A 26,161-nucleotide genomic window follows, 5' to 3' on the forward strand; every position below is an offset into this window, starting at 1 on the left:
TGTCGCCAACTGCCCTTTCCCAGAGCGCCGCCTCCAAGCCCGCCAGCCGGCCCACGGTTGCCGTGGCTGTTCCCACCTGTCGCCGAGCGCCCGCCCAAGGCTGAGCCCCACATCACCCGGAGCTCCATGCCTCCATTAGCGCCTCCCGAGGGCTCCCGGCCCGGCGGCACCCGGTGCTTCGCCCCCCCCCTCCGCCCCCGCACAGCCTCACATTCGCCTCCCGGGTAGTTCGGGTGCTCTGGCCCGGTGGGCAGAGGCATCGCCTAGAGAAACTAACGCCTGGGTTCCCTCCCCGCTGAGAATCCTACCCATGCCCCTCCAATCACTCATTAAAACCTCTAATCAAAATGTCAGAGTCTTGAGGTGGGGACCAGGTGGCTCCGCTGAGGGGCATAAAGCCCCTCCTTGCCTTCCCCGGGGTTCAAGGCAGAGGGAAAAGGTCAGGCGGAGCGCCTCCTCCCTCTGTCTCCCCCAGGACAGGGTGGAACAAAGCGCTTGCATCCAAGGGCAGTCAAAGGCCACCCCTCTCCCCGCCCCCCTCCCCCCCCCCCCCCGCAACTGCACAGAGGAAAATGAAGGCGGAGGGCCAGGAATGCCCCTGGGGAGCTGAGGGCTGAATCTTGCCAGATCATTCTCCCCCTGGAAGCCTGGTCTTGCTAGGGTCAGTGTTTGTGCAAATGAGGCACTGGCAGGTGTGGAGCAGGGAGGACAAGAGAACCAGATGCTGAAACTCTGAGACTGGCTGAGGCAGAAGACAGGCTGGAGAGCTGGTTCCTTCTCCAGGAATCCCAGCTATTCTTGGCCAGCCAGCCAGCTCCTGGAACGCTGCGTGTGTGGCCTGAAGAATGGGGCCATTGTGAGCACCAGGCCTCCCCCAGCCTGCAGGGACCCCAGAGCCTGCAGCAGCACAGCCCTCCAGAGAGGGCCTCGTCCTTTCCCTGCCACCCATGGCTCTCCAGCTAGCCTGGGGGTGAGGGAGGTCAGGGACATTTTGCTTTTTCAGGCCACGTCTCCCCATCACGACTCACTCACGGTCTGTGGTCTTAGCTTGGACGGGAAAGAACATGTTCCCAGCCTCTCCAGCATCCCTGCCCCACCTGCTCTCAATGGAAACCATTCCACGGCAGCCTGATGGGCCGCCTCTGGGCCCACCAGCAGGGGGCACCACTTTATTCCAGCCCCTCCCTCCCCCCAAAGTGGGGCGCAGCAGGCCTGCATCAGTCTCCCTCTTGCTCTGGGTCCTGATCCCCCCCGACCCCCCCCCCAGCTCTCTGAGGTTGGAAATCCTCGTATCCAACCCACCCAAGCTTCCTGGAGGTGAGGCTTCTCATTTAAAACGACACAATTCTCCAAAAACTGAGCCAGGAGGTCCTGAGGGATAGGAGACAGTCTTGCAAAGTGGTCCCAACCTCTCCATTGAGTTTTGCCTCCTCCCTGGCCGCCCAGTGCTGTTGCGTCATGGACAGAAAGTGCACCTTTATCAGAAGAAACAAAATCCCCAAGGCTTAGGGAGGAGAGTTCTTTGGGGAAGGGCTGTGGGGTTTGAGACCCCTTTTGGCTTCTTCTTGGATTGATCGCACAAAGATGTCTTAAGAGCACAAAGCCATTCTGCAGGGAACAAACACAAACTTTCCTGCCTGGTCTTCTGCGGGGAGGCTTGGAGGCTTCCAAAACAGGTCCTGCTCCTGGGGCAGGGGACACACGTTGGTCATGAGGGCACCAACAGTTCACTAAGGGGTGGAGCGTCTTCAGAACAGGGCGCCCCCTGAGTTGGCGTGCCAGCAGCCCATCCAGGGCAGCTCTGCGGCCCAGCGGCCCGAGGCGGTCGCCCGCAGTTTGGCTTGGTCAAGGCGCCAGTAGCGGTCATCTCTGAAGAAGATGATGGAGCCATCCGGCCGTGGCAGGGCGCCACTGACCTCCTCGGGGACACCGCCCCAGTCCTGCAGGCCTCGGGGGTAGTAGGGCTCCACCTGCAGTCCGTCTCGGGCCAGCACGTAGTAGCGGGCACCCTTGAAGAGGACGAGTCGGCCCAGAGGAGGGAAGAAGAGGGCTGCATCGGGGTGGCGGGGCAGGCCCCCTGCCCGGCACAGCTGTGGTGAACCCCACACTGGCTTGGAGCCCCGGAACCTCCAGCATCGGCTCCCTGTAGGGCACCGGGACAGCCAGGGTGAGCTGGTGGCTCTCACCCTTTGGTCCTCCACCTCCTCTATGTCCCCCCAGACTCCTGCTCCCTCTCATGTTGGACCCCAAGGTGGGTAGTATTCGTGATTGTCAAAATGGATCACACAGTACTAATAATTCGTTATACCCAGTAAGGAGGGACTGTTGTGGCCTAGAGTTCCACAGGTGTCAGCAGAGGGCAGACAGCCACAGGAGCCCATCCAGGGGAGGTGGGAAGCAGGCCCCCTCCCTGAATGCTCAGTGGACCACAGAGAAGGCCTGTCACCACCATTTCTACATAGTTCTATGAGGGCAGGGATTTTTGTTTTGTTCACTACTGTATCCCAACACCTCCAACCGTGTCTAATGCATACAAAGCACGCAATATTTGTTGGATGAATGAAGAAAACTGTTTACTCAATACACTGCATGCTCCTCAGGACATGTTGTTTTAACCCTCCTTCCCCAACACACCTGAGGGATTATTTTCCCCATTCGAGAAATCCAAGCGACAGGCCCAACCTCACACAGCCAGGATTCCAAGGAAGTAGGACTTTTCTGCTGGACTGCAGAGCTCAGGAGTGGTCTTCTGTTTCCTGCAGCTTCTCTGCAGCTCTCCCACCCTCCCTCTGTGGGACAACCTTAACGCCCATGCCCCGCAATCCTTCACTGAAGGAACCTCCTGGTAGCATTCCCTGGGGCCACAGGTTCAGAGTGGAATTGAGACTCCTCCCCACTTTTGACCTTGAAGAGAACACCTCCCTTCTAGGCCTCAATTTTCTCATCTACCCCAGGGCTGGTACCTTTGAAGAAGTAGAAGTCCCCACTGTCCAATGACACTGCAGCAGCCTCAATGTGGGGGGGCAGCCCGGCCCATCTTGCCTGTAGTGGGCGTGGCTCGGAGACATTGCCATCCGCCGCCACCTCCCAGAACTGGCTTCCTTGGAAAATGTACAGTCGCTGTTGCCCATCTGTCCGGAGACAAGAGAGTTTGGGAGTGACCATCAGTCTCTCGCCCTCCTTCCAGGGAAGATGTTTTCCTAGAACCAGCTTCCCAGACGGAGGAGAGAGGATGTAGCGTGCACAGCTGGGGCAAAGGGAAGGCGTGCAGGAGGGAGCAGTATTTTGCTTGGCGTGGGCTTGCTACCCCTGCAGAATGCTTGTGGCTTGGTATTTCTGGATTTTATTACTCATAACCCCACCTCATATTCCAGCTCTGGAGACCCCGGAGATGTGCAGGAGGAAGGAAAAAGGAAGTGAGGCAAAGGTGGGACTGTCTTACCTACAGTGATGGCATCGAAGGAAGAGTGGCAATATTTAGGACCCTGGATTTCAGGACGCCTTCCCTGTGGTCTGCGGGTGTCCCAGGCCTCAAAGTCAGTGAACAGCTTTCCTGGGAGCTGGACGGCCACAGAGCCCCCCTGGGGCTTCCCTTTATGGGGAAGGAGAGAAGAGGGAGAGAACACACACTGATTGTGGCATATGTAGAGGGCTCAAGACCTCCCTTCTGGTTCCTTCTGTCATGATCTGGTATGAGAGGCAGGGAAGGACAGTGCGGGGTGGGAGGCTAAGAGTTGTCCTTGGTGGTTGGTATTATTAACCATAGCACTAAATTTAAAAGTCCTCTCTCCTACCGAACAGTCTGGGAAAGAGGACCCTACTGAGCTAAAACTGGAGTGGGGGACCACACAAGAGGTGGGCACTAAGAAGAGCAGAAGGTTCCCTTCCCTGAGTCCTGGGCAACACAGATGGCACGAGGGCAGAGTTCAGGGGCCCGGGCTACGATAGTTACAGCAATCATAATTACATCACTATACTTGACTTATGATAGTGAGGCAGAGTCCAACAAGCTTAGAATTTGGCACCAGCTCCTGCATCCTGGTCTACAGTTTTTGAGCTGTGTGACCTTGGACAAGTTATCTAACCTCTCTGAGCCCTGTTCACTCATCTGTGGACAAAAAGATACCTTGTGAGCGTGTTAAGTGCCTGGCCGATAGTATACACTCATGAAATAGCAGCTGTTTGCGTCGGTTTCTTACGCTACAGAGAAGTTCACACCCACTAGTGCAACAGCCCTGTGAGGTAAGCAGGGCCTCAATGATTACCCCTTTCTCAGAAGGTAAAACTGAGAGCTCTCACAGGGGAAATGCTTTGCCCAAGAGCAACTGCTTAGCAGGGATGGCACAGTGACTTGAACCCAGGGCTCTGGCCCTGCCTACGCCCCGGGCCCTCAGAGGGGGCCAGCCGTGGCTGGCTGGGCGGCCGCACTGGCCGGCTCATTTTGGGGGTGTATGGGGGGAGACTTCGGCTGTGTCTACCCTCCAGGCAGAGGCCCAGGCTTGGAGGGAAGCGGGCGCCAGCGTCAGCGAGGGGGAAGGCTGGGGGAGAGCCAGCGGAGCAGGAACGAGGGCTGGGACGGGGGAAGAGGGCTGAGGGCTGGGGCAGCGAGGGGAGAGGAACTGCCCAGGCCGGGGTTGGGCAGCCCTGGGGAACCGGAGCGCCAGCGAGGGCGGTGCGCGGGACCTGGGTGGGATGGCGAGGCCAGGCACCGGGGGGCTCTTCGGGATGTGAAGGGAGCCCGTGGCTTCGGGGAGGCCGGGTTGCCGCGCTCCAGGCGGGGGCTCCTGCTCGCCGCGCGGGCGTCGGGGCCCCGGGGTGGGGGGGACCGACGGCGGGCCGGGGGGCGGGGCTCACCATACAGGCCCTGCACGGCCAGCACGTCGTCCCAGCTGAGCAGCGCGTCGCGGCCCAGCCTCTTGTAGTAGGGCGCCATGAGCGCGCGCGGCGCCGGCGAGTGCGGCAGGCCGAGCGTGTGGCCGATCTCGTGCGCCAGCACCACGAACAGGTTGCGCCCGCGGCGGCGGCTCAGCGTCCAGCGCTCGTCGCGGTCGAAGTGCGCTTCGCCCCGGCGGGGCAGGAAGGCGTGCGCCAGGGCGCCCCCTGCAGGCGGCGCGGAGGGTCAGGGGGAGCCACCGCCCGCCTCGTCAGTCCCCGCGTCCCCACCTTACAGCGCGGAGCCCCAGGGCTGGGTGTGGTTGTTTTCTGCGGCACAGTGTTCCTCCTAATGACTTCTGGCAGAGGCTGAAGTGGGGAGCGCTGATCTGAAGACTAGGCTGTGGGGTGTGGACGCTTAAGGGGCAGCGTGGTGTCCATACAGCATGGGGCCTAACTGCCGGGGTTTCAATCCCGGTTTTGCTATTAGCTGTGTGACCTTGGACAAATAGCACCCCCTCTGATCTGAAATGGGAATGATGACAATGAGCTGCTTCTTCCCCACGGGGTTGCTCTGGGGATTACAGAGGGATGCGTGTATATAAATGGGTTACAATTAATATTTAGTGCCTAGCCCATAATGAAACCTGCTTAGGAATTATTTTCACAAAGATCTAGGAATAGGTATAGTGGTTACCCCAGAGGTGGGCACCATGGGACCTTCTGGATGTTGGTAATGCCAATTCTTGATCTGGGTGCTGGGTGTGTTTTTGGGTATGTATAGTCTCTTTAATAAAAAGAGACATCTATTTTTGTGTTCTTGCCTTCCTCTGCCGGGGCCCCTTTGTGGGTCTCTACCTAGGAGTGAGCAGAGGGAATGAACTGGATCAATGACGTTCGAGCTTGTGGCATGCCCCAGAGGGAGCTTATCGGTTAATGCAGTTCCAAGGACCCCACGCTTTATGGTTCACTTTCTGCAGGGGCAGGGGTCAGCAAATGGCTGGGTGATAATGTTGGCCTAGAAGCCTACTGAAGGCGCTTCCAGCATTGGCTTCTTGGAGCCCAGGCCAATGGGGATTGACTGCCATTAAAGGAGAGCCGCCTGGGGTGTGGAGCGTGGGCCATGTGTAGGAGGAATACATGTCTCCTCTTTCGAATATGCCTCGAGCAATGTCAGCCCTTAACGTTTACTTCTCACACTAATCCTGGGAGACAGATGGCAGGTTTCAGAGAGAGAGAACACCTAAACTCAAAAAGACAAACACCTGCCCCGAATGAGAGAGCTTTCTCCCAGTCTGGTGCTGCCTTAGCCGCCATACTCCAGGGGGGTATGGGCACGAAAATCTCATGTAGATAGCAGGGGTGAAGTGAGTTACATGCAAAAACACATATGTGTTACATGTGGATTCTTGAAAAGCTTAGATTTCTCCCGGACCTACCCTGGGTCCCAGCAACAGGGCCTGGACATGGGCTTTGCTTAGAGTGGGCTTGATGCAAAGCAGAGGAGCTCAAGGGCGGTGAGGGCCCAAATTCCCAGGCCATGCAAGGGCTTGGGTCCCCACCGTGAAGGCGTCCAATCAGGGCTCTTTCCCTCATTAGGGCAGGGGTGGGGTGGGGTGAGGTCCATGCGAAAGTAGCCTGCAGCCAGGTTCTAAAGGCCAGTGTTGGGCAGAATGGGAGGAGAGCAATTGAAATTGCTGCCATATGCCTTTAGGTTGGGGGCAAACAGGAGACCCGTCTGGGATGTGGGAATGCGAAGCACTTCTGTGGCGTCTGGGATGTGGGAATGCGAAGCACTTCTGTGGCGGGTAGGGGATAGAATGCCTCTTGCCCTGTGGCAGTGACTGTGGTAGTGAGTGTGGGGAGGGCAGGAGAGGGGTAGTGGTGGCCTCTGGATGTTTTTAGGGTGGTGGTCGGGAGAACATCCGCTCTTGGAGAACAGGAGAGGCACAGTCCTGTCTAGAGGCAGAGGATGGACGTCAGGGACCTCAGAAGCATTTCCCAGAAAATTCTCTGGAATTTGCAAAGCACTTTCCATGCAGAACCTCATCTGGCCCTCCCTGCAGCCATGTGGCACGTAATCGGGCAGAAACCATTGTTCTCATTCCACAGAGGAGGAGACTGAGGGTTCTTGGAAGGGGAATCCAGCTTGGCCAAGGCCAAAGGGAGAGCAGAGGTCCCATTGCCCTCCCCAGACTGCCTCTCCCAGTTGGGTTCCCCTCCTGCCACCTGAGAGAGAGGCTCTGTGTCAGCACCTGGGCCATCAAAGGCGTTGCCCAGCCCGTCGTTGTGGTCCCCTTGGAAGAAGGTGAGGCGGATGTCAGCAGGGACTGTGGCTGGGGCCTCCCAGAATTCCAGCGCCGAGACATTGCTCCACAGTTGGAAGGCGGCGCGCACGGCCCCACGAACTGCCGGCTCTGGTAGGTGCTGTGGCCAGTTCACCAGGCGGTAGGAGAGGTGCTGCTTATACCACTTGCTGCCTGCCAGCCGGAGAGGCCGCGTCAGTCATATGGACCTGCGGGACCTGGGGCTGGTCCCCAAGGACCCATATGATGCGGAGATAGGCCCTCCTCCGGAGAATCCCGGATTTGAAGGGGAAAGACCCAGCCCTTGTCCTGGGAAGAGCCCATCTGGCTGGGGAGACACTGCTCTCGAGCTGACAGGACTACCCTTGTTCCGGAGTGACCCCAGTCTAGTGGCTTGGTCTGGGGAGGTCCCTGGGAGAGATGTGACCTCTGCCCAGGAAAAGCCCCCAACCTGAAGGACTCTCTGGTCTGGGGTCTTCTTCCGCGCAGCCTGGGCTGAGGCTGAAAACCACTCTGCATCTCTTGCTGGCAGCAAATCCCTACCTCTGCCTACTGTGTCAGGGGGTGGAGGAGAGATGGGGCCACTGGGGCCACAGCTGCGACCCCTCTCACCCCTTCCTCCTCTCCACCCCTCACACCCGCCTGCCCCTCCCGTTCCATGCCGCAGGCCTGCTGCCGACAAGCTACCAAGACCCATTTATTAGAGGTCTTTTCCTGACCCCTGGCCCTCCCCCTCACTTCCTCAGGGACTCTGGAGAGCTCTGAGGTGAAAACAAATAAGAACAAAGGGTGTGTTTTGTCACTCACTGAGACGGAGAGAAATTTTTCCATCTCCACTTAGTTACGAGTTTCTATTCCTTTGCCCAGAACTGCAATTCCTCCCTTGGACCTAAGACTCTGGCCTCTTGCCCAAGCCTCAGGTCAACTGGGTCCCCCTGCAGCTCACCACACACCCAGGGCCAGGGTGCTTAGAAGGTCCAGATCCCGAGTTTTTTATGGCTATTTCTGAGCCTTGCAAGCTCAGGGGCTGAGATTGTAACCCCGGCTGGACGACTCACAGCTCAGAGGCAGGTCTCGTGGGCCCAGGGAGTGCATAGGTATCATGTGATCTTTGGGGCCTCAGTTTCCCAAATGGACCAGAATTCCCGAAGGATGGGTGACAAGTGGGCAGGCCAGACCAGTGGGCACAGCCCTCTCTGTCCTTGGAGGTACAATTGAAGTTTCAGACAGCCTGCCCTTTTGTCTCAGGGAAGTCCTTGCCTGAACCAGGGAGGAGGCCTGAAGTCAAGGAAGGCTGGCCATCTCCTTATCCAAGCTCTCTGCTCTGTTCTGGAGAAATTGAGACCCGGGGGAAGAGACCTGCCCAGGATCAGAGAATGAGTGAGTAGCCGAGCTAAGCCCTGAGCCCAGGCCCCGACACATTATCCAGTGTACTTTCTACTACACCACACAGGTAAGCAGGCATATTTGCTAAGACTCAAGGTTTATAAATTTGCCTGAACATGGCTCCTTTGGGTCAACGCAGGGGCTCTGCATGAGCTGAAATTCTCCAGATGGAAGGGAGGGTGGTAGAGAGCAGACTGCCCTTTCCCTCCCCTATCCCCCATGGAAGTGGGGGAGGGGAACGTCTTTTCTCCCACCCTGAGCCAAGCTCCATTCAAGGCAATGCTGCCTTTCCAGGCCTGTTTGGCCTGGCAGCCACCCAACCCCTCCCAGCCAGTGACCAACCCTCAGGGAGGGAAGAGGGAAGGATTCTTAGGAAGGGGGGGAGACAAGGAGGGCGGAGGGAAGGCCTGGGGTCCAGAGGTGACTCGGAGGGCTCTGGACTGGCTGGCGCTGGGCACTTCCACACCCTGCTGGGGCTGACTGACTTCCAGACCCTCCCTGCCTGGCTTCAAGCAGCTAGAAATTCGAGGCAGCTCCTTCTGCCTCTTTGCATTAGAGGGAGGCTTCACTCATCTGGCAAGAAAGGGAGAGGGTGGGCAATTCTCTAACTCTAGCTAGGGAAGGTGACAGCTTGCAGGATAAAAATCCTCTGTGAATGAGTGTGTGCATGCACATGGGTGTTCGTGTGTCTTTGGGGGAGGACAGGGAGGACAAATAGGTACAGGACTGAGAGAAATGGTAAATTTTCCTTGGGAGGGGTCGTTGGTGTGCCTGTCAAGAAGGAGGAACCCTGCCTCCACCCACCACCTACCCCACCCCCGTGCCCTTGCCCCAAAATCCAAAAGGGAAGAGGGAGGGAAAAGGACATGAGGAGGACTGGAGATCTAGACACCTTGCTTGGGGAGGACCGTGGAGTCCTGACTCCCAACAGGCATCGGATACAGTGGAAAGAAGTCTGGTTGGAATCCCAGCACTTCTACTCACAACCTTACATAGCAAATTATGGAACCTCTCCAAACCTTCGTTTCCTTATTTGCAGAGTGTGGTTGGTAAGACTTAACTTGTGGTAAAAATGAGACGGCAAATGAACTAGCAACGTATAGCTGTTGGGCCTGTGGTGGGTGCTCAGTAAATGCCTATTCCCTTCTCCGTCCTTTTCCACCCCCGATTCACCCCTGGACCCCCTACCTGCTGCCCCCCACAGCTCCGTGGGGGACCGAGGAGGATTGAAAATCTCCCCCGCAGGCACAGAGGGGACCAGACACTTGGAATGAGGTTGCCAGATTTAGCAAATGAAAACATGGAACACTTGGTTAAATTTGAATGTCAGATAAATAACAATTTTTTTTTTGTATAAAAGTGAGCACAGAACAATGATTTGTTGTTCATCCAACATTCAAATTTAACTGGACGTCTTATATTTTATCTGGCAACCTTACCCTGGAACCCGACTTCATCGGTATAGCATTTGCCCGCAGAGTAGACAGTCACTGGCCTAGAAAACCATATCATTTTTAAAGCACCCACCTGTGTTCTGGGACTTTTCACATGTGGAATCTCACTTTGTCCTCCCAGTGACGAGAAGGCTTGTCCACACTCTGGCTATGTGGCCCTGGGGGAGTATCCTAAGCTCTTTGTCCCTTAGTTTGCCTCTCTGTAAAATGAGGATAGTGATGGTCCCTATCTCCTAAGGTTGTTATGGGATTATATGACTTCGCCCATTTAGAACCACACTTGGCACATCATCAATGCTCAGGAAGGGCTGACTGTTAAATAATACCTTTTCCAAAGGAAGGCATAGGAAGTGTTCAAGTGCCTGCCAAGCACACAGCTCCTTTCTAGGGAAGGTCTTCTCACCCAGGGAGTAAAGGAAGTCAAGGTGCTGTGGTTTAGGTTATGAACAAGAGTGAGAGTCTCCATCTAACCTGAGCCACTGCTGTCTGCACCAGGGGTCACTGTCAGACAGTGACATGGGGCTAGGCTGGTAGGGCAAGGCTACCTGTCTGGGAGATGCCTTAGCTTGAATCTCTGTTCCAACTTGATGCTCCAAATTGAACAGCGCCAAATGGGTTCCATCAGCTACTCCCTGGAGAAGGCATGAGAAGATGCTGCCAGAAGGAAGGAAGGATCTCTGGAAGGCAGGTTGTGCCCTGGATGCCCGGGAGACATCATCCCAATTCTCTGGGACACCACCGATAATCTGGAAATGCCACTGCTGAGACTGTGTCTGGGGCTGCCCCACCTTCCACGGCAAGCCCCTTCCCCTTGGTGATCATGGCGCATCTCTACTTTGCAACTGGAAAGGGCTTATGTCTGCTGAACCCAGAGCCCCAGCTTCAGGAATGCTGTCCCAGCTCATGCTGCGCCTCTGTTCCACCTCTGCGGTACAGAAACACAGTGGGAGGAAGAATATGTTGGCACCAAGGACTTGCCAACCTAAGGTCCGGACCCCATCACTGCCATCCTCCAATAGCTGGGCAGAACCGCCCACAACTTCCTTATGGATTAGCGCAGAAAAAAAAAAATGACCTATGAACCTTGTGTTCTGTTCACAATGGATATTGTCTCTGCAAGTAGTTAATGCAAATTAAAAGAGGCAACGGCCCAAAGGGCTCGCAGTTAAACTTAATTATAGATGAAAACCTGACTCAACAAGCCCATCTTGTTAGAAATCCTAAGAACTGCAAAAATCGGTCAGAGAAAATTAGACTTAGTACAAAGAAGCTGTTAAAACTACACACAGTAAAACTCGTTATTGATGAAGAATTGACGGAAGAATCAATTTTCAGAAATCTTAGGTCTGTAACATTTGATCCTGGAAGATTGGATCTGGACAGAAAGGAGGAAGAGGAGGAGAAGGAAAGATAAAACCAAAACTGCAAAAGGAGAATCAGGACAGCAGAAATTGTGGTGTATAAAATGAGCAGTGATGAAACGTCCAGAACAGGCAAATCCATAGAAACAGAAAGCAGATGGGTGGTTGTCAGTGGGGGGGGGGGGGGGGGGGGGGGGGGGGGGGGGGGAGGGGGTGAGGAATGACCGCTAAGGAGCATGGGGTTTCTTTGGGAGGTGATGAACACGTCCTGGAATTAGATTATGGTGATGGTCTCACAATTCTGCGAACATACTAAAAACCACTGAGTACTACACTTCCAACGGGTCAATGTTACAGCATGTGAATTCTACTCCAATAAGGCTGTTAAAAGCGTGCTATAGACAAACTAAAACTGATCGGTAAATCACATCTTTGTTGAATAATTCTTACGAAAAAAGAATCGATTCCAATGAAAACGACTTTGGGAAAACATAAAGCAAAACGTTGGCAACAGTTTAACTGCCCTGCCTAACAAACTGATCAAGGAATTAGGTGGGCTTGACGGGGTTGTTCTGGAAAACACCGGCGTAACGAAAATCCATCCATGTAGGTGTACTTCTGATTTAAATGCCTGTGTTCACAAACATGGCCCTCCACGTGAGGGGTCCTGTTCACCCACTGCTCTCCCCTCTCCAGCCCTAGGGAAGAGGCAACTGACAAAACCGAGGCTGGGCTGGTTTTTCCTCTGGCCACGGGGCTTCAGGTATTGGGAATCCCAGCTTAGCTAGATTTCAGCAGGGCTCACCTTGCTTTGCAAAGCGTTTCTTACGCCTCATTTTGGCCTGGCGTCCAGCAAACAGGGCACTGACCCTCTTGGTCCAGGCCACCTGACTGTCCGTGTCAGCCACCCCACAGCGGGGCCGCGTCATCTGGCGCAGGGTGGCGGGGTCTAGCACGCCGCTGATGGGCAGTTGAGATACCCACTGGAACTCCCTGTCAGGAGGAATTGAGATAAAGGACCACAGCAGGAGGGTGGGTGGTGGTGGTGAGGGCAAGGAGCTTCCCTGGAGACAGCAGGAGGCTGGTGGCAGCAGTGGTAGGGGGAGGGAGCAATGGAGCATGTCCCTTGGACACAGGTGGGAGGTCAGCCTTCCAGGAGGAGGGAGGAGGCAACCCAAGCTTTGCCCTCTAGCACCCCCAAATCCCCCACATACCTGATGGCATTGCTGAATCTTGCCGCAGTGAGGTCTTTGGGGACTTGTTCATTGAGATATCCATACTTCTCCAGGAATGCCTGGGGGAGAGAGGAGCGTCAGCTTTCCCACGGTGTGGCATCCTTTCCCCTCCCTTGGTCTCCGAGGGTCCGTTGCACATGCATCATGCCCTGTCTCACCCTTGTCCCTATGAGGTCCCTGAGCTATAGGAGAAGGAGACCTGGGACCAAAGCCAGAAGGACATAGACTCCGTTCCAGGCCACCACTGACTAACTTGATGGTCTTTGGCCAGTCACTCACTACTTCTAAACCTTAGGCTCCTTAATTCTCAAACTGGCCGAGGAGTCCCTACCCAGAATATTTCATGGCACGGTCAGGGATGGAGCAGGGCATGCTGGACAAGTACAGTTGGGGGCTCTGGAATCACGCCGGCCTGGGTTTAAATCCCAGTTAGCAAGCTATTTCTCTAAACCACAGGTTTCTTATCTGTAAAAGGGGCTTAGAAATAGTATATACCTTACAGGTTTTTTTTGGTGAGGCTTGATAATAGTGACTACAAAGCGCTTAACACAGTGCCTGTCACCTCGGAGGGCTCCATACAGAGCAGCGTTTATAAATGTAAATGTGCACTGTTCATACACCTCAGTCTGCTCTGGAACATCTCACTGTCTAGGGAGCTGCCCTGTATTGATCAGAAGTGGGGCTGCTCGCCTGCAGGCTCTGCCATGCCTGGCCTGGGAATTAATTCTCTCTCTGTTCTGGCTTCTTCCTAAACAATTCACCTCCCCCAAGTACGGATATATTTAAGGCCTTATGAACAACAACTGCACTTGCCCTCAACTCTCTGGTTTGTATAAAAACTTGGCTCCTTAGAAACATAGTTTTTTTGGGGGGGGGCGCCTGGGTGGCTCAGTTGGTTAAGCGTCTGCCTTCAGCTCAGGTCATGATCTCAGGGTCCAGGGATGGAGCCCCCTTCAAGTTCCCTGCTCAGCGGGGAATCTGTTTCTTCCTCTCGCTCTGCTTCCGCCCCACTCGTGCTCGTGCTCGCTCTCTCTCTGTCTCAGATAAGTAAATAAAATCTTTTAAAAAAATAGTGTTAAAAGTAGTTTTGGGGGCACCTGGCTGGCTCAGTTGGAGGAGCACACGGCTTTTGATCTCAGGGTCGTGAGTGTGAGCTCCACGTCAGGTGTGGAGATTATTTAAATAACTAAATAAGTAAGTCTTTAAAAAATAAAGTAATTTTTGAATTAGAAACGTGCAACTTCGTGTCTTCATTCACTCATTTGTTAATTCATACAATGTACTAGGTACACTGTCAGGTGCAATGACCAACAAGCCTTGCGGATAGAGACAGACAATAGAAACACAGATAACAAGTGATGGAGGCAGTTTGGGTGCTATGAAGAACAGAAACTGGGTGATGTGATTGAGAATGACTTTCCTTCAGGGAGGTCAGGGAAGAAGGACCCTCTGAAGAGCTGATATTTGATGTGAGTCAGGAAGAATGAGAAGTAGCTGGCCAGGCAGTGAGGTGGAAAAAGGTACTCCAGGCGGGGGAGCATCGAACGCAGAGCCCTGAGCTAGGAATGATGTCCACGTGTCTAAGGAGCAGAAGGAAGGCTAGCACAGTGAGTGTGAAGAAGCAGGACATGCGATGAAGTCACAGGGAGAGAGGCAGGACCGTCACCCAGGGTAGGAAATGGGAGTTTTCGTTTAGTCCTGATTCAAGTGGGTTAATTGTAAGGACTGAAAGAAAGAGGGGATTCCAGGATGGCTCCTCAATGTTTGCCTTGGGTGGTGAAGCTAGAGACTGCATGAGGGGAACAGACAGGGGTGGATGTGAATAAGATACACACTGTGATACAAGTGACATTAGTTGTAGGTTCCTGGAGCTCAAGGAAGAAGCCAGAATCTTCCAGCATGTGGATGATGTGGTGGCAGTGGACCTGGATGCAATCCCCTGAGGAAGTTAGTATAACTGGAGAACATCTCACGGCCCAAATGCCTTTTCACCACCGCCTGCCCTCACACACCTGAAAGCTGGTGACCACGTGGCGAGAAGGGCATGATTCATCCTCCTTACCTATCACCAGCCCTACCCTTCAGGGAAGCGATGCACTTGGCTCCCTGCTTGCCCTTGTCCCTGAGAAAGCCTCATCAACGGATTAAAAGAAATATCACCTTGGCTGCTTAATTCTTATACAGAGAATTACACACATCATTTCTCCATGTTTAGCCCTCCTGGCTGTGTTACCTCTACGGAAATAATTTTCTGTCTTCCTTGTTCTCTTACTCACTTTTCTTTGCTGAATTTCTTGAATCAACTCCAATTGCAGCTGCTGTCTCGAGGAAAAGGTGCAAATCGAGAACAAAAACTAAACATAAGAGCTAGGATGGGACTAAGCCTTTGCAAGTAGCCAGCCTCAGCTTTGTGAATTTCATTATAGCCTCCTTCAGCGACCTCCACACGCTCTTCTCAATAAAGCCACTTTCCATAAGGAACCCTTATTCTAGACAACAGAGCGCTTCCCAAGTCCATTTCGATATTTTTCTGCACTAATTTATTCGTATTTCAGTACTATTTTCTTTTTTCCCTTTCCAAATTTGCACTATTTTGGGATGCATAATGGATTAAAGGAGTTCTAGTGGCTTAATCTGGAAGACCATTTATTGCCCAAAATAGTGTGGCATCATGGAATAGCCACCGGGCTTGGAATCAAGAATCTGTTCCCAGCCCTGACTCTGGGTGGCCAGGGACAAATCACTTAGCATCTCTGAACTTTCCGTTTCTTCACCCACAATGTGAAAACAAGAATAACCCCACAGGATTCTCAGAAGAATTTTTATTTATTTATTGTAAAATATTTTATTTATTTATTTGTCAGAGAGAGAACAAGCAGGGGGAGAGGCAGAGGGAGAAGCAGGCTCCCTGCTGAGGGGAGCCTGATGCACTCCATCCCAGAACCCTGGGATCATGACCTGAGCCAAAGGCAGACGCTTAACCGACTGAGCCACCCAGGCGTCCTGATTCTCAGAAGGATTAAGTAAAGCAATGCCTATCTAGCATAAACAGTTGATCTAGTTGATTTACCTTAGTAGAAAAATTAACATACGCTTGGAACGCAACCCGTCTATAAGACGGGAACTGCTCTGAGCAAGGCAGTTACAGCTCTGTTCTCCGTTCAGGTGCTCTATCTTAGACTTGCCCCGCCCCAGCCTAGTGCCTGATTGTCTTTCCTTGCCTCCTCCCCTTCCCTTGGTGAGGATGGATAGAGTAGCTTTCTAAAGGAAGTCGGAAAATCAATGTCCCCTTTGAAGCGGATTTGCTGAGTGACTTGGGAGAGACTGGGTCACAGGCTAACAGGCTGGCACTCCCTGTGCTCCTCCCCCCAAACCCACCCAGCCCTTATCAGAAAGTTGGCTCCGGTTCTGGAACTATGAAGCCTTGGACAGAGCAGAAGGGAGGGGATATGACTCGCGGCGTCTCCTGTTTCCTGGCTGGGCTGCCGTGCCTGGTACTTTGGCAGACAAGGTGGACTGGAGGATAGGATGAGGGTGGAGGCTTTTTTTCGGGGTCCATCAGAGGGGAAATCCTGGGCCTCTCTTCCTGACTGGTCTCTGGCACCCTGTGGGTTGCAAGGCAGAGCTGAGTTCCCAGGAGGCAGTGTGAGCACGAGACCAGGCCAAGAATGAGAAAAATAAATTTTAAGCATTTGACATTTTATATTTCCATAAAAGCACTGAAGTATTTTTTAAAGATTTTATTTGAATAAATAAATAAATGAATATCTTAGAGAGAGAGAGAGCACAAGGTGAGGGAGAGTGAGAGGCAGAGAGAGAGGAACAAGCAGACTCCCCACTGAGCAGGGATCCTGACCCTGGGCTCCATCCCAGGACCGCGGGATCATGACCTGAGCTGAAGGCAGACGCTTAACCAACTGAGCCACTCAGGTGCTCTGCACCGAAGTATTATAATGGCAATTATCAGAACTTAAGGATTCCCTTACCGTTATTTTATTCTTAATATGAACGTTCATATTTTTAATACGAACATTTTAAAATTACATATAGGAAGGGGGCCCCTCATATCCTCAGTGCTGAGTGCTCTAAAGTTCTGTTGAGTGGAGGCAGAGCCACACCCCTGGGCAAGGAGGAGGCACAGTTGGGACACCCTCTGCCCCTGAAGCTGTCCCTAACCCTCTTCTGTGAGCCCATTTGCCAAGCCTCAGTATTCCCCTGCAAAGATGACCAAAGGGCCCTGTCTGCATGGGAGAAAGAGCAAGGGTGGGGGGCAGGTGACAACGTGGTAAAGGGATCCCAGAAAGAGACACAGGACTAGGAGGTGGCATTCCCGTTCTCATTCCAGTTAGACCACTAACACCTTGAAAGAGTCATTTCCCTTCCCGGCTGGAGCTTCCCTAGGGCTTGTCCTGTATTCTCTTAGGGACCCCTTGAGCTCCACCTGGGGTCACCCCCATCCCCCTGCAGGGAGGCCATGTTCTGGCTTCTCTAAACACAAGGTTTTCTCTTTGCCCTGTTCTCCACCCATTCTCTCTCCTGTGGAGCCCAAGGCTTAAGCTGAGCGGAGAGGAAGCTGGAGGACTGTGCCCCTTCTGTGATTCACCCTGCTCAGGCCTAAAAGCTTGTGACAACCTGCCTCACCCACTTGGTCAGGGCTGGAGCCACTTCCCTGGGGAGTCACCTCTGAAAAGTCCTGGGCGTGGCTGTGGTGTGTGAGTAAAATGAAAACGGCTCTCCCTGGGACCCAGAAAGCTGAGTGGGTCCAGAACTCGGGGTTCTAGTCCTACGGCTGTCCTGACTTGCCATAGGAGGGTACGTAGAGCCCAGCCCATTTAGTGTCCGAGGGATGGGGGAATTCTGGCCATTTCTGAGCGGGGCAAGACTAGCGATGAGGTGTAGCATATAAATTAAGGCCTGAGTCAAGAACTCTGAGTCACTGGGCTGGCAGGGCAAGAGCCCTGGGCTGTGTCTTGAGTTTTATTCCTGTACTACCAAGAACTGTGTGTCCTTAGGCAAGTTCAGTGCCTCTCTGGGCCTCTGTTTGTTTGTTTGTTTGTTTGTTTCTTTTTTTTTTAAGATTTTACTTATTTATTTGTGAGAGAGAGTGAGCATGAGCAAGGGGAGGGGCAGAAAGAGGAGAAGCAGACTCCCCATTGAGCAGGGAGCCTGATGCGGGGCTCCATACCAGAACCCTGAGATCATGAGTGGAGCTGAAGGCAGATGCTTAACCGACGGAGCCCCTGAGGCGCACCTGGGCCTCCATTTCTTCTTCCGTAAAACGAGAGGGTTGGATTAGAGCTAAAATGTACTCCAGCTTCATCTATTATCATGGCCTTGCCTCTGCAACTGATTAGCTGTGTGAGCTATGGCAAAGTTACTTAACCTCTCTGTGCCTCAAAGTGTGACATACAGGTAAGAATGCTTTAGCTTTCTCACAGGAGTGTCGTGAAAATCCAGTGAGAAAGTAAGATGCCCTGGGAAAGCTTTATGACAGTTGCCCCATTAAAAACGCTGTTTTCCCGCTCTAGTCACAGAGCTTTATTGCCAGAAAGGAACTTGGTTAGGTGAGTCTGGGAAGGGCAGCGTTCAGTCTTATGTCTGCAGAGTGGCTGTCACACCCTCCATATCAAAGAACTGCAGGAGCAAAACTGAGAGAGAAAATCTCCAGCAGACTCGCCGAGGAGCTGAGTGTGGAGCCCGACACGGGGCTCGATCTCACCACTCTGAGATCATGACGTGAGCCGAAATAGTCAGATGCATAACCTACTGAGCTACCCACGTGCCCTGAGACCAAGAATTTTTAAAATGCAAAATGGCAATAACACGCAGAAACCATGTTGCTTTACCTACGGCTTATTCCATCTCACATTACATTTCATTATGATTTTAATCTTTCCATAGTGACTCTATGTGATTGTCTTTGTCATTCAATAGACCTTGAGCGCTATCAGCCAAGTCAAGATGCAATGGTTGATAGTTGGTGTTCTGCCTTAGCGTGTTCTATGTAGAAAAGTATTTTTCTGGTAATCGGGAACACAGTGAGTCCGTGACTAGTATAGAGCTTTCAAGAGTTTTGCACCTTTGAACTTCACAATCATCTTGCAAGAACATAGGCAGGACAGGTGTTGCTAATCCCGTGTTAAAGATGAGGAAAGTAAGTCTCAGGGGAGCAGGCAGCATCTTTTGCTAAAGGATCCCAAGTGAGCAATAGAACGAGCACTGGAGTTCAGATCCTCTGACACCTATCCCAGGATGTCTTCTTTACATTCAAACAAGTGACTTGGAGGCTTTAAAACGGAAGGCCTGGGGGCCAGCTTGCTCTTGCTACTGGGGAGAAAATTCCCAAATGAGAAAAAGGTAAAACTGGGGATCTTTCTAGCTGGATTCTTTCTGTCTCCTCTGCAAGCAGGTGCGGGGCCAGAGCAGAGGAAAGAAGCTACTTAGGTGGTAGACTCTGGCTTTCAATAGAGGCTGGGATCACATCTCCTATCACACCCCAAACAGGTCAACTGACGAACCACGGGTATGCCACAAGACTCAAGCATGTCCCTTTTGCTCTCTGGCTCCTGGGATCTAATGAAGGCCCCAGGGCTGTGGAACCAGCTCAGACCCTTTTCCTTTACTGGGGGCAGATGCTCCCCTTCCCTCTGTCTGACTCCCTTTATCTTCTCCTCCTTTCCCTTGTTCCTACTCTCATATTCACAAAGTTCTGTCTGGGTGTAGCCTAGATAGCTCTTGCTGTAATCCCCCCTCCTTTCATTTTTTGTCCTTAAGGAAGTCAGAAAAGATTAGTCTCCAACCAGACCCCTCTTGTACTTTTTTCTAATGCCNTTTTTCTTTTTTTCTTTTTTTTTTTTTTTTTAAAGATTTTATTTATTTATTCGACAGAGATAGAGACAGCCAGCGAGAGAGGGAACACAAGCAGGGGGAGCGGNCCCTTGTTCCTACTCTCATATTCACAAAGTTCTGTCTGGGTGTAGCCTAGATAGCTCTTGCTGTAATCCCCCCTCCTTTCATTTTTTGTCCTTAAGGAAGTCAGAAAAGATTAGTCTCCAACCAGACCCCTCTTGTACTTTTTTCTAATGCCAAATAGTCGTACTGTATGGACCCACGGTCCTCACTACGCTTGCAGGGCTACATTCAGGGCACAAAATAATGCCCTAACCAAGGCTGGATTTAGTTGTCCCCCCATCTCCCCACTATGTTCCTGCTCCCACTCCCCAGCTTTTGCTAGATCCCTTGGTTTTCAAACTGGTTTGACAACTGCTTTTCCACCAGCTCATGGTCCCTCTGGGACCCCCCAGAACCTCTTCTTTACTTCTGTTCACCCCGCACCCGTGAGTCACTGCTCTCAGCTCTTGGGAATGGCTTCCACACCCGGGCTTCTGGGGTTCTGACTCACAAAAAGTCAAATGAATGGCTCTGGGGTATGAGAAACAGACACTGCATCTGGGGGTGGTTACTTCACAGAAGCTGCAATGTTTCCCTGGAGAGATGAACTAACCGGCTTCTTGTCCTGGCGTACTGGGAGCAGCGGGGCAGCTCTGCGGAGAACACCAAATGGAAGGTGGGTCCTGGACGTACCACCTGGGTGTTTAAGGAGGTCCAGGGGAAGCACAGTAAGTAGATCCCTTGGGACAGTCCGTGTCACCCAAGCACAGGATAGAGCCTGATTGAGAATGGGAGGGGGGCCAAGGTGATGATGTCATTCATTAACTCTCAATCTTGCAACTCAGCAGCAGAGGCCCTTCCTACTCACTAGTGTCGCCAGCAGCCCTAGTTTTCCCAAGTGGGCAACAATGAACTTGTTCATAATGCAGCTTTGTAAGCGGTCAGTCTCCTCTCTGGCAAAGCCCACTTTGGAAAACCCTTAACTTTATTATTTTGTATGCATGCAAGGGACACACACAGGCAGGCACACAGGGCACAGGGATACACACAGAGACCTGGGAACACAGACACATGCAGACAGACACGGACACACAGGCAGATGAGATGTACGCACGCACACAGGCGCCGGCAGACAAACACACCGAAGCCAAAGAATGTTAGTGTGAAGAGAGTCATTTAAGAAGCTTGACTCCCTTACTTTACAGAGGAGGAAACTGTCGCCTGCAGCAGTGAGGGGACTGGCTTAAGATCACACAGGTTGTTTTTATGATTTCTTTCCTTCTCTGTCCTGAACTCTGAACTCTGCCCACGAGCTCAGCAGGAGTGCTATGCTTTGCTTGGGGTCTAGCTCTCTGCTTCGCAGTCAGGGAATTAGACCTGAGCAAAGAGCCGGGGCGATCACAGGGCTCACTTTGTGTGGCTCCCTTCTGTGGATGGCTGTATTTCCCCAAATGACCACAATAATACCTCCCATTCCCATGCTATTCTTACAGTGACTTCAACACAGCTGCCACCAACTGTGGGGTCTGTGTTCCCTCCCTTCGACCTGGAGCTTGGGACTGCTCCAGCCAATGGGGGACAACAGAAGTGATGGTACGTCTCAGTCGTAGAAAGGATATGACTTCTGCTTGCCCTCGCTCTCGCCCCATCTCTCTCTTTCGGAATCCTCATCCTGGAGACTGAACCGCCACATTTGGGCCCAGACTAGCCCACCTGGAGAAACCATGTGGCTAGGTCCACAGGAGAGAACGGTGGCCCCCAGCTGACAGCCAGATAGGTGAGTAAAGAGCCTTCAGATGTTTCCATCCCTGGACATTGTAGAGCAGAGACAAGCTCTCACGTGCCCTGTTTGAAATTCTGACCCACAGTATCTATGAACATGTTTGTTTTACTTCACTAAGTTTTGGGGTAATTTATAATGTCGCCATAGTTACTGCAACACCATCTCTTAGGAATGATAGCTCTATGCTGCCTGTTGTCCAATGCTGAAAATAGTTGCCTTACATATTTTGTCCTGTGTTATTGTTCTAGGAGAGCTAGTCACTGAACCAGTACTTTATTATTATTATTTTACAGATTTTTATTTATTTATTTGAGAGAGAGAGAGAGAGCATGAGTGGGGAGAGGTGCAGAGAGACAAACAGACTCTCTGCTGAGCAGGGCTCGATCCCACGAGATCATGACCTGAGCTGAAGTCAGAGGCTTAACTGAGCCACCCAGTTGCCCTGACCAAGCCAGGACTTGCATCTGAAGCTCTGTTCTCTAGGGGCGCCTGGGTGGCTCAGTCATTAAGTGTCTGCCTTTGGCTCAGGGCGTGATCCCAGCATTCTGGGATCGAGCCCCACATCAGGCTCCTCCACTGTGAGCCTGCTTCTTCTTCTCCCACTCCCCCTGCTTGTGTTCCCTCTCTCCCTGGCTGTCTCTATCTCTGTCAAATGAATAAATAAAATCTTAAAAAAAATAAAGCTCTGTTCTCTAAAATAAAGATAAAGATAGTAATAATAACAAGAATATTGAGAGTAACTTCCTTTTATAGACTGTTTTCTATGTACTAGGCACTGTGCTGAGCATTTTACATATATTATCTCAATGAAACACACAACAGTCTTATGAAATAGGCATTATTTACCTCCATTGTACAGAGAAGAAAACCGAGGTTCAGAGAGATTAAATCATTCACTTAAGGTTTGCACACATGTCTGTCTGACACTGAAGCTCATTCAATTGACCAGATACAGAAGCACATACAGACATACTAACCACCCCAATTTGCATATATATATATATATATACATACATCTGTACATGCATAGGCATATAGAGACACATACACATTTCCAGAGTTTTTTTTATACTTTAAAAATATTTCTTGTTCTCGGAGGTAAAAATCCCCTTCCCCCAATTATGTTAAATAGACTGTAAGAGACTCAATCTGCTTGGTATTATGTTTCCCAAGCACACCCCAAGATAAAATTCTCTCCATCTGGGGCCACCACAGGCATGGGCGGCAGAGATATTGTCTCTGTTCTTCTGCCAAGGATTGACTGGGACCCGGACTTGGGGGGAGGTGGAGCGGGACTCTTAATAGGACTTGGCTTGGTAGACAGAAGCCTTCTCCTGGGGCTATGAGGACCGTGCACTTGATGTTGTAAGATTCTAAATTCAGTGAAACAGAGTGATTCCCAAATGTGCAAAAGCAGAGAGCACAAATCAAGAGACCAGGGCTTGGAAGGAGAGGGGGTGGACCCCACTGTTGAAATAGGGTCATTTTCAAATATTCCAGAATAGTGATAGGAGCTGGCTGCTGGAAAGAAGAGCCAGTCAGTGGGGGCTTCTTCATTCCAGAGGTTTCTTAGATTCAGTATGCCTCTTCCAGGGAAGGGGAATGGGAGGGTACTGAGTTCTCTACTGGCAGTTTTAGAGCAGGAATGAAACTCTTAGGGAGCAAGAGTCTCAGGGCAGAGCACTGGGCTCAGGAATTGAAACTCCTTAAAATAGTGAAGACCCCAGTGCTAATTTTGAGACTAGATGAGAACACAGAGATGCTTCTTTGGGAAAGAAAGAAGTGATACCGACATATTATTACAATCACCTTTGTCTGGAAAATAGATATCCCAAGTAGATCCCCACCCCTGCCTCCAAAGAGCTCCCCTTGTGCAACCTACAACAAGCAGGTGAGTTCAGAGGAGGAAAATGAACTGAGAAATGTTTAAGGTTCACCTCCACCTCTCTGCCCCCTTTCTCAAGTTCAGTCCTGAAGCACTGTTCCAAAGCTCCTTAGAAGCAGTTCTTGAGACTTTAATACTCTTACCCATTTTATAGGTTAAGAAACTAGTCTCGTGGGGCGCCTGGGTGGCTCAGTCGTTAAGCGTCTGCCTTCGGCCCAGGCCATGATCCCATAGTCCTTGGATCGAGCCCCACAACAGGCTCCCTGCTCAGCGGGAAGCCTGCTTCTCCCTCTCCCACTCCCCCCGCTTCTGTTCCCTCTCTCGCAGTGTCTCTCTCTGTCAAATAAATAAAATCTTAGAAAGAAAGAAAGAAAGAAAGAAAGAAAGAAAGAAAGAAAGANGCTTCTGTTCCCTCTCTCGCAGTGTCTCTCTCTGTCAAATAAATAAAATCTTAAGAAAGAAAGAAAGAAAGAAAGAAAGAAAGAAAGAAAGAAAGAAAGAAAAAAAGAAAGAAAAAAAGAAACTAGTCCCGAGCTTGGACGCTGCCTTGCTCAAACTGATCAGTGGCAGCGCCAGCCCAGCGTTGTCTCCTGTGTCCGGGCCAGTCAGTGGTATCCTCTCCACCTCCCCAATCTAGGGGGCTCCGCAGCCTCTGGGAAGGCTCGGGGCATCCGATGAATGAACTGCCAAGTCTCCGTAGCCTAGGCGGTGAGGGACGGTAGGTCTGTGCCAAACTGGGGTGCGGGGGCTACCTCTCTCTCAGCTGTTTCTCGCCTGCCCCTTCTTGTCGCTCCCTCCTTCCCCCCTCCTCCCCCCACCCCAGTCCGGGAAAATCAATGTAGATCCGCGTGCCTGTGTGGTCCCAGCTCTGGCACCGGGAAGAATGCCCCCCAGGCTCTTTGTGAGGAGACAGAGAGGGTAACGCAGATTGCCAGCTCAGATGAGACGGCTGGGTGGCCTGACTGCAAAGTTCTGGAGGGTCTTCTAGCACGCGGCCCCCTCTCCGCCCCGCACGCATCCTTTACCTCCGCCTCCCTGCGCAGCTCCTGGCTTCCACGCTCGGAGAGCTGGGCGTCCAGGCCGCCCCACAGCAGCAGCGGCAGGGCGCGCAGCAGGAGGCCGACACGCGCCGCCATCTCGCCGCGGCTCCCTCCACCCCCCGCGGGCGCGTGGGGAGCCCCTGAGCGCCGGGCTGCCAGAGGCGGTCAGCGGCTCCCGGGACCCCGCGGATGCTCCAGCTCCGCGCCGCCTCTCCGCGGAGCGGGAAGGGCCGGGGGGCTCGCGGGTGCCCCGGCTCCGTGCGCAGGGCCGCCCCTCTGGGGCTTCGCCGGGAGCCGGCCCGAGGTGGTGCAGCTGCGGCAATGCCTGCCCGCGGGTCGCCTGTCCCGGGACCGGGAAGGCCAGGGAGGAAGGGAGGGAGGAGGGGCGGGGGCCGGGCACTCCGGCCCCACCCACTCCGCTCCGCCGCTGGAACGCGCCGCAGTCCCGGAGCCTCTTACGCAGGCTGCACAGCCTGGCCCGGTGCCCGCCGCCGCCCTGCCCACCCTTCTCTCGCTAGCTACCTCCAACTGATCCGCATCTCACCGGGGAGGGCGGGGGAAGAAGGGTCTTCTGGAGATTGTAGCTACCTAAGACTTCGATCAAGGAGGGTCACATTATTTCAGCCAGGCTGGCAAGGGGCGAGGCCCGGGGCTATGAGAGGAGCCCTGGGCTAGGGTTAGCAGAACGGGGTTTGAGCTCCAGATCTGCTTCTTTGCTAGCCGTGTGAATCCTGCCTCTATTACCTGCTGGCTGTGTGGTCTTGGGCAAATCACTCACCCTCTCTGAACATATTTTTCCCATCAGTAAATGTCGATAATAAGAATATCAGTATCATGTGGTTGTAGCAAGTATTTAAATGAGAGAGTAATATCTGTAAGTAACCAACCGAGCACTGTACCTGACATCTACCTGACATCGTGCAGTATGCAATTAATAAGTGGTAGGCTGCGGCTTAGTGACTTTTGGCAAAGGATTTAACTACTTCGAGCGTCAGTTTCCTCATCAATAAAACGAGAGCAATGATATTTAGTTCCCAGAGTTGCATGGAGATTAAAAGGGAAGACAAGCGTAAAATGCTTGGCTTTATGTATTCCACACAGTCCGTAGTAAAGGTGGAGTGAAACGATTTACGTAAGAGCCTTCGCTTAAGTCGCACCGAGCAAAAGTCAACTGTTTTCATAATCTGCCTTAGTCACTTCTGGTCTCAATTTGCTGATCTGTGAAATGCAAATGGCACAACGATACCGACCTCTGGGGGACTGTTGTGGGGATTCCATGAGTTGATACGTGTAAAGTAACTTGGAATGTCTAAAGTGCTAAGCAAATGTATTGCAGTGTTCTTTTCCTAAGGCTTAGAGCCTCAGTAGCACACAGGTTTTTGTGTTATTTCAAAGAAGGTGCCACTCTGGTGGAGGAATTTAAGCCACCTCTTTTAGGTGGACTGACTTAGAGGCCGCCGGGGCGAACTAATTGGCTCTAGGCCCCGCCCATCTCCAAGCCAACCAATGAAAAGGGGGCACTCCTCCTGGGCGAACCAATTAGAAACAGGCGCACCTCTGCGCAGGCCAGTGAATAAAGAGCGGCCTTCGCCATCGCGTCGCCGGGGCCCCTGCTGTGGGCATAGAGTTGTAATGGATTCGTAAGCCCATCCCTGCCCCTTCGCCGCCGCCTTGGTGCACATCCGTAAAGAGCGTCCTTGCCTGGGACGGAGGCCCAGAGATGGTGGCCAAGGCCTGGCCTTTCCCCTCAGAGAGCTTTCAGTCTAGCGGGGCCGACTGGGACGAGGGTTCTCAGCGAAGGACAGAACTGTGAAACGGCTACCTGCGGTGAGCTTAGAGGAGGGAGATTCTGAAGGCGAGTGGGGTCGCGTTGCTAGATTTAGCAAATAAAAATACAGGATGTCCTGCTAAATTTGAGTTCCAGATTAAAGACAAATAATTTTTTAGT

General features: G+C 52.5%; 1 protein-coding gene across 7 annotated transcripts; it reads right to left on the reverse strand.

Annotated features, from left to right (window-relative positions):
* Positions 1-555: 555 nt before the first annotated feature.
* Positions 556-24,580, reverse strand: MMP28 (matrix metallopeptidase 28). Of its 7 annotated transcripts, XM_034641003.1 has the most exons (10): positions 24,199-24,580; positions 20,119-20,283; positions 16,106-16,219; positions 12,594-12,673; positions 12,185-12,372; positions 7,128-7,352; positions 4,855-5,100; positions 3,443-3,592; positions 2,964-3,131; positions 556-2,143 (listed from the first exon to the last, which is right to left on the reverse strand). In XM_034641003.1, the coding sequence occupies exons 1-10, from the start codon at positions 24,307-24,309 to the stop codon at positions 1,749-1,751; spliced, it is 1,842 nt and encodes a 613-aa protein (XP_034496894.1). In that variant the 5' UTR covers positions 24,310-24,580; the 3' UTR covers positions 556-1,748. The 7 variants fall into 7 exon arrangements, with proteins under 7 accessions (XP_034496894.1, XP_034496896.1, XP_034496895.1 ...); XM_034641005.1 differs by lacking the exon at positions 20,119-20,283; XM_034641004.1 differs by lacking the exon at positions 16,106-16,219.
* Between the last annotated feature and the right edge of the window lie 1,581 nt (positions 24,581-26,161).

Source organism: Ailuropoda melanoleuca, chromosome 13, assembly GCF_002007445.2.
Source record: "Ailuropoda melanoleuca isolate Jingjing chromosome 13, ASM200744v2, whole genome shotgun sequence".
Classification (NCBI taxonomy): domain Eukaryota; kingdom Metazoa; phylum Chordata; class Mammalia; order Carnivora; family Ursidae; genus Ailuropoda; species Ailuropoda melanoleuca.

Excerpts from the sequence above, each read along its gene's own strand:
- MMP28 (XM_034641003.1), bottom strand. The coding sequence starts at position 24,309 with ATGGCGGCGCGTGTCGGCCTCCTGCTGCGCGCCCTGCCGCTGCTGCTG. Across the intron at positions 3,593-4,854 it reads GGCCGTGCAGGGCCTGTATG|GGAAGCCCCAGGGGGGCTCT; the intron begins GTGAGCCCCGCC and ends TTCCCCATAAAG. Across the intron at positions 3,132-3,442 it reads CTTCGATGCCATCACTGTAG|ATGGGCAACAGCGACTGTAC; the intron begins GTAAGACAGTCC and ends GTCTCCGGACAG.